The 8,590-nt window shown below is 32.4% G+C and overlaps 1 protein-coding gene across 6 annotated transcripts in view; it reads left to right on the top strand.

The window, feature by feature from the left end:
* Positions 1-8,590, top strand: part of LOC108972350 (nephrin) — a 99,406-nt gene that overhangs the window by 69,354 nt on the left and 21,462 nt on the right. For 4 of the 6 annotated variants that reach the window (XM_018938892.1, XM_018938894.1, XM_018938893.1 and 1 more), the window contains exons 15-18: positions 5,112-5,393; positions 5,474-5,897; positions 7,339-7,505; positions 7,802-7,990. In XM_018938892.1, the coding sequence (XP_018794437.1) occupies positions 5,112-5,393; positions 5,474-5,897; positions 7,339-7,505; positions 7,802-7,990 (1,062 nt within the window). The remainder of the gene's footprint in view (positions 1-5,111; positions 5,394-5,473; positions 5,898-7,338; positions 7,506-7,801; positions 7,991-8,590) is intronic. The other 2 variants (XM_018938896.1, XM_018938895.1) reach the window with 1 other exon arrangement.

Genomic DNA, 8,590 nt, shown 5'->3' with positions numbered 1-8,590 from the left:
CAGACAGACATCCGGATTTCAACTCTACTTGTCACCCTGATCACTTTAGTATATATAACCCTATATCTGACTCTTTTAGTTTTAGGACTTACAAGCAACCGTTATGTGAACAAAACTATAATACTCTCTTTAGCAACTTTGTTGCGAGAGTATAAAAATGATGTAGCTGCAAGATCAACGAGGAGTTAACATTGCATATGTATACACAATGCAATGCAACGAAGGGTTAATACTAGGTTATTAGAGGAATCATTGCGTTCATTAATTCCATCGCTTTCCTTAAAATTTCTGTGTGGTCCAATAATTTTCTTAGCTCTGCGACATCAGATTCTGAGACCTTTATTTGTTCAGGATAACTTTTTTAATACCCTGAACATGGTATATTAAGTTTGTCACGAAGTTTGTAACACCCAGAAGAAACGGTCGGAGACCCTATAAAGTATATATATAAATGATCAGTATGTCGAGCTGAGTCGATTTAGCCATGTCCGCCTGTCTGTCCGTCTGTCTATATATATACGAACTAGTCCCTCATTTTTAAGATATCGTTTTGAAATTTTGCAAACGTCATTTTCTCTTCAAGAAGCTGCTCATTTGTCGGTACTGCCGATATCGGACCACTATAACATATAGCTGCCATACAAACTAAACGATCGGAATCAAGTTCTTGTTTGAAAAATTTGCACATTTCACAATGTGTTTCCATAAAAGTTGGCACAGGGTATTTTCTAGGAACTCAATGTAATCTCCGAAGAAATTGTTCAAATCGGTTAACTATAGTATATAGCTGCCATACAAACTGATCGATGGGAATCAAGTTCTTGTATGGAAAACTTTCACATTTGACAAGATATATTCACGAAATTGTATAGATAATTTCCTGAGCCAACAATGAATTTTCGAAGAAATTGTTAAGATCGGTTAACTATAGCATATAGCTGCCGTACAAACTGAACAATCGCAATCAAGTTCATGTATGGAAAACTTTCACATTTGAAGTGGTATCTTCACGAAATTTGACATGGATTAGTGCTTAAAATAATAATATAATCTCCGAAAAAAAAGATCGGATTACCATAGCATATAGCTTCCATACAAACTGAACACATAATTACTAACAGAAATGCACCTGTGAAGGGTATTTAGCTTCGGTGCAACTGAAGTTAACGTTTTTTCTTGTTTCTTTTAAATGTTATCATAGCAGGGTAAAAAGTTAATATCAAGCTTTTTGTTTACGAAGCTGCTAATAAGTAGATACTGATGCTTTATTAAATTGGCTTCGGTGATAAGTGATTTTACTGCACACTTTTTCTAAACACCACCATTCAAATATATATTATATGTGGGCGTGAAAGTTTACATTGCTATGATGTACGTGAATAAAAGCACATATAAAACAAACATTTGATAAAAATAAGAAAATGAAACGAGAAAACATAAAAAATAATAAAATATATACATACACATACTCGTAAGTATTTTATGAATAAAAATTAAGAAAAATAACATACAAAAAATCGCATGCCTGGTAGAATAACATGAATAATAAAGAGAGGGACAAAAGGTGGCAGCTGAAATCAAATGCATAGACTTATAAAGCATTAACTATTAAAAACAAACTTGACTCATTGTATGATTTTGACTTTTTTATAATATAAGTCGATGTATAAAGAAAAATATACCACTAAAAGGTCACTTGTAAAAAACTGGTTTTAAAACAATAAAACAACATAGTATTACATAACACACATTGTTATATAAAATATACATTTCTTCTCAATATTCATTTCGATTTGTGTTGATTAAAAACGATTTTATATTGCAATTGAAATTACTATATGAGTTAAATTTTAACCTGTTTTCACTGTATAGTCCGCGTGTTTCTATTGCTTGATTTTCCTCGCTATTATATATACATATGAATGGGATAAATCATAAATATATTTACCGTTGGTTTTATTGGTGTTTTAAGAAATAGCTTTGAGACATATGTACAGTAGCAGCTTTCAAACTTCAATTTTTTTTATTTTTGGCCTATGGAATCGACCACTGTTCGATGGCTGATCAAAATCTATTTCTTCTATAGGAATCTTGTTTATCTTGCAATCTCCAAAGAAATTATCAATGTACTGTAATTTAAGAGTATTTCTCGGCTAGTTAATCTGCAAGTAAGAAAGTTTAAGTAAAAAAGATTTCGCTTGGATCTTTCTATAGGAATATACAAAATATTTGTTCGTAATTGAAATATTTATCAAATAAAAGCTGAATTGTTGAAACCCTTCTGTTATTAATTATTTTTCTTGAAAAATTACGTATCATATTTTCTCTATAACACTGTGTTTGAACAGCTGAAGGTGTTTCAATATATTTGTGCAATCTATTACTTCTGCCTTGCAGGGTATTGAGAAAACCACTTTTTAGCATGTTGCCCTTATATTGGCTTATCATAACCTATCTTAGCTTCGATATTGCATTGTCATTGATTTTTTTTTTTTTCATTCACAAAAGTTTAATTTAATTTAAATTGACGAATGAAAATGTAAACACATCAAACAGTCTTGCGAATGGGTAGTGAGTTAAAATTCAGACAATTATGAATAGTTGTGTTAGGTACATTATATTCTAGACCTTAAATGAAAAAAATATATATACATATTTAAAAATTCAAATTAAACTTTTCTCCAAGTCAGACATTTTTAAATAAATACAATGTCAGCTGACTGTCCGTGTCCGCATTGCCAACACAGTTCACGAAAATATGAAATAATCTAAGTTTGTTTTATTTGTCATGGACTTAGCTATTAGTTAATAGCGATCAAATGAAACACGCCTAAAATATATGAGCGTGAATGGAGTTGATCTAGATTGGTCTTAGTCTCATACCCCTAATATCATCAAATAAAATCTTCTGGTTGACGTTTTGCTGGATTGAGTTTATATCACATATATTTCATTTAAAGATGATTTAATAACATCCTATAACATAAGTTAATAAAATGCGAAATTTGATTGTAATTCATTCTCGACTACATCAAATAATGAATTTCGAATTCTATCGCAATATTTTTATACTCTCGCAACAATGTTGCTAAAGAGAGTATTATAGTTTTGTTCACATAACGGTTGTTTGTAAGTCCTAAAACTAAAAGAGTCAGATATAGCGTTATATATACCAAAATGATCAGGGTGACGAGTAGAGTTGAAATCCGGATGTCTGTCTGTCCGTCCGTCCGTCCGTCCGTGCAAGCTGTAACTTGAGTAAAAATTGAGATATCATGATGAAACTTGGTACTCGTATTTCTTGCCTCCATAAGAAGGTTAAGTTCGAAGGTGGGCAAAATCAGCCCACTGCCACGCCCACAAAATGGCGRAAACCGAAAACCTATAAAGTGTCATAACTAAGCCATATATAAAGATATTAAAGTGAAATTTGGCAAAAAGGATCGAATTAGGGAGGGGCATAATTGGCCGTCATCTTTTGGAAAAGTGGGCGTGTCCCCGCCCCCTACTGAGTTTTTTGTAGATATCTCGGAAACTGCAACAGCTATGTCAACCAAACTCTATAGAGTCGTTTTCTTCAGGCATTTTCATATACAGCTCAAAAATGGAAGAAATCGGATAATAACCACGCCCACCTCCCATACAAAGGTTATGTTGAAAATCACTAAAAGTGTGTTAACCGACTAACGAAAAACGTCAAAAAACACTAAATTTTACGGAAGAAATGGCAGAAGGAAGCTGCTTTTTTTAAAAATTGAAAATGGGCGTGGCGACGCCCACTTATGAACCAAAAACCATATCTCAGGAACTACTCGACCGATTTCAATAAAATTCGGTATGTAATATTTTCCTAACACCCTGATGACATGTACGAAATATGGGTGAAATCGGTTCACAACCACGCCTTCTTCCAATATAACGCTATTTTGAATTCCATCTGATGCCTTCTCTGTATAATATATACATTAGGAACCAATGATGATAGCGGAATAAAACATTACACAAGTACGGTATTTGAGCTGAGGTATCCCTTGTGGAAAAATTGTCGTGATCGGACTATAACTTTTCAATGCAATTAAAATAAATGAAAATACAATTCAATGCTCAAAGTACACAAATTGATCTAATCTAATTAATTTACAGCAAAATAAAAAAATATGTAAATGACGGATAATGAAATCTCGATTATCACTTTATCATGCGAGAGTATAAAATGTTCGGTGACACCCGAACTTAGCCCTTCCTTACTTGTTTTAATTTCAAGTTTTGACAAGTCCCGCCTTTAATCCCTGCAAATTGCAAGATATCCTCTTTGCGGTTATGCTCGAACTTAGCCCTTCCTTGTTCCTTTATTTGTTTAATATAGAGTTTTGCAATACCTGAACGAAAGTTTTAAAATCTGTATTTGTATATTCAAATCTAATGTTACATTAACATTATTGCATTATAGCTGAAAGAAAATTAAAAAAAAAAAAAAATTAAGCGCCCTAGTATATATCCGTATATATAAATATTTATACCCTGAACAGGATATATTCAGTTTGTCACGAAGTTTGTAATACCCAGAAGGAAGCGTCGGAGATCCTATAAAGTATATATATAAATGATCAGTATGTTGAGCTGAGTAGATTTAGCCATGTCCGTCTGTTTGTAAATATACGAACTAGTCCCTTAGTTTTTAATATATCGTTTTGAAATTTTGCAAACGCAATTTCTCTTCAAGAATCTGCTCATTTGTCGGAACTGTCGAAATCGGACTACTATATCATATAGCTGCCATATAAACCGAACGATCGGAATAAAGGGCTTGTATGGAAAACTTTTGCATTTGACGTGGTATCTTCACGAATTTGACATGGATTACTCTGAAAAAATTGCTCAGATCGGATTACTATAGCATATTGCTTCCGTATAAACTTAGCACATAGTTACTAAAGGAAATGTTGAAGCTAATATACCCAGCTTCGGTGCAGCCGAAGTTTTCGTTCTTGTTTTTTATTACATTATATTATTTATATATGCAAAACATGCTAGTGAAAAACTGAATGTTTAACTTTTAATTTTGTACAAAAGGAAATGTAAAGAACTATAACTTTTGATTTGGATTTCAGATGGTACTACCATTACAGCTATATCAGAAAATGTTGTAGTAAATCCTGGCGAAGATGCGATGCTATCATGTACAGTAGAAGGGAAACCATTAACCGAGGAGCACATTAAATGGGAGAGAGTTGCTTATGATATGACAGTGAAAACTACGACTTCGTTTGTGAATAATACTTCATATCTTCACATAAAAGACTCACGGCGGGAGGATGTTGGTAACTTTCGCTGTATTGCAGACAATCGTGTTGCTAATCCCACAAATCGCGATGTTCTTCTAATTGTCAAATGTAAGTGTCCTGTAGTAGTCTCCATTTTAAATTCCAAACATACTTTCATTCTATTGTTGTGCCCAATGATGTGATTGCAGTTCCACCCGAAATCGATAAATCGCCAACATTATTACGTGCAGCAAGTGGAACTGGAGAACGTGGACGTTTGCCTTGTCGAGCCCAAGCTGCTCCAAAACCAAAATTCACCTGGCGTCAGGAAGGAAAGGATTTGCAAATGAATCATACATATAAGTATGAAGTTGATGAAAAGAAAATCGATTCACTAACCTATGAATCTACGTTGATAATTGAAAAAGTCGCTCCAGCTGATTACGGAGTTTATGAATGTGTCGCAACGAATGAACTAGGCCAAACTACGGAATTAATTCGATTGGATATCACCTCCCAGCCAGATATGCCACTTAGTTTGAACATATTGAATATTACACATGATAGCGTTTCTTTAGCATGGACACCGGGATTTGACGGAGGATTGAAAGCTTCCTACAGAGTTCGATACAGGTACAGAGCTACAATACAAAACCCTCTTCAAGCGAAGCTGCAAATAAAGCAATCAGTAATTGCCGCCATAACCACAAGTTAATTCAATAGTATAAATGATAGTATTCAGAAAATACCAGAGTAAGAAATAGGATAAAACACACTAAAAAGATTATATTCATTCTAAATCATACATATTTTGCTTCCAATAATTGGAACCTATTTTATACCTATTTAAATACCTGCTTTTAGTGTTACAACTAAATTAAGTTTATACCATATTAGTTTTATTTGTGTAAATAACCAGCCACAACATTAATGATAGGTATACATACACTGTCTGCGTGTTTTAATATTTTTTCGCATACGCAGCTGATTTCTTTAAAAATAGAGGAACTACATAATTCCCTTTAACGTATCCCTTGTTGACCATGCGAAATTTATTTAAAGTTATAAGCACAATTTTAGAATTTAATATTGTTATTAACGACCTTTTCTTCCATCCATAATAATTCATACATATAATTGTGTAAGGCTCCTGAATTACTATTATGTCTATCTGCGCTGAGTACTTGAGTTTAATTGAAGCCATTTTGTGCCGACAAATGTTTATATTACATTTAATTTATCCACTAATCTACCTAGGCTGTCCTATACAACACCTGTTGTGACTCGATGACTCATCTCATCTTTTAATATTAATTAAAAGAGAACAATAAAACTCCCTTCTGACAAACAGAGTGGCGAGATTTCGGGTAGATTAGTTTCACATCCCGTCGGTGGTTAAAAAGTATCATTATTGTATGGCGAAAGGTTGCAAAATCCAGTAGATTAGTGAGATGATCTTTTCAACAGGGCAAATCTTGTGATTAGGTGTCGGTCGGTATTAGTTGAAATTTTTAAGAAGCACTGTTTAAAATCTTTTACAACATTTCTCACATTTGGTGAAACAAGGGGGAAGCAATGACTTTCATCGAAATTTAAAATGGTTATGCCTAATATATTTCACATAGTCAGCACGTTAGTCGTGCAATTATTAGATTCATGTGCGTTAAATGCTCCGGTTTCTCAAACTGATTAATTTTGGCAAATTTTGCACTTCCTATTTTTATTATGATTCCAATAAAACTTATTTATCAAAAATTTTGATAACAAAAAAAATATTATTTGAATAATTCAGAAAGTACCTAAAGAACACGGCTTCTTGGAGATCAATTTTGGAAAAATTATTCAATTGAAATAATAATAAATATATACCGTACGGATAATAGAGATCATCTGTGATAAGTAGCCGATAACAATTCATAATATATAATACTTATAATAAAAGTGGGAATAACTCTTTATATACTCAATTATTTTTATTTTTATTTTCTCAAGACTTTTACTTTTTTATTTAATGTAACATGCTTCGATAAGTAATGATAATTCTTGTTATTTATTTGCATTCTGCCTTATTCAGAGAGGCGAACCGAGAACAATACAAATATATCGACAGCTTACCAAATAGCCACAAGTTGACCATCAGTGGGTTAAAAACCAACACACTGTACTTATTTTCGGTGATGGCATTCAATGATTTGGGAAACAGTAAATATTTACCCGATTTACAACGTGCACAAACCAAAGGTAAGATACCTATAAGCATTTAAATTCTGTGATTATGATCAATATATTGAATAAATGTAAATTTCAATTACATAGATCTGTTCTTAAACAAACTTATTTGTTATTTTATTTTTTGATAAAAGTTAAAGTATAATTAAGGTATTAAAAAATTTAGCGAAGGAAATATGTAAACGACCTTTTAAAATATTTCCCTTATTAATCATTTTAAAAATGTTAATGCTGCCTTTGGATTTCTCCTACAATCACAACAATACCTATAAAAATGTGATCACTTGAAACGAAAAATATTCAAATAGAAGCTCCACCACCTTCGCAACCAGCCTCATCGTTAGGAGGTCCACCGACGACTACCTCAACACCATTGGGAGGAACTTCTGGTTTACTTCTTTTAGTAGGCGTCGTTTCAGGTGTCACGGTAGTTTTATTAAATGTTTTCATTATCGGATGTTGCCTGCACAAACGAAACCAAAAACGACTTAAGCGAGGTATTTTATCACTGATGGAATATTTACTTTTATTTTAAATACCGTCGGGGTATCGTCCAAATAGAAACGGTGAATTATGTATAAATGCAGTTAAATAAAATACCATGCCTTAAACCACCATGTCTTTAGTAGCGATTCGTGGAACGTTTGTTTTTATTGTAAATAAATTTACACAGTACCAGAAAACTTGTGCAAGTACATCAGTTTTCATAGATATGAAATGTTATGTAATAGGCTTTTCCACAAATTCGAGCAATTTTTAATTGTAAAGTGTCCCACATTTTACTCTCAAACTCTCAAATTCCCAATTATTTAGGAAGTTAAATATACATACATATATTAAGTAAATGTGATTAGTCAAGTTACCAAACATTCAATTTTAGAGAGACTTGATTAGGAAACACTTATCTTATAATTTTTTTAATTTGTTATTATATTTATTTCGATTCCATTGGAGCCTGAGATACTCGTAGTTAACTATTTAATTTCCAAATTTCTTAATTTTTACTATCTTGTAATTCTTTTTTATTATAATTGTTTTCTTTTTATGTATTCGTAACCGCGTTTACTCCTTTATTTGTTTACTTCGTTGTTTTTGGC

Source organism: Bactrocera latifrons, unplaced genomic scaffold (assembly GCF_001853355.1).
Source record: "Bactrocera latifrons isolate USDA-ARS-PBARC rearing strain unplaced genomic scaffold, ASM185335v1 scaffold_398, whole genome shotgun sequence".
NCBI classification, from domain to species: Eukaryota; Metazoa; Arthropoda; class Insecta; order Diptera; family Tephritidae; genus Bactrocera; species Bactrocera latifrons.
Note: the sequence above shows the minus strand (reverse complement) of the source record. Positions and strands in the feature narration are given on the sequence as shown.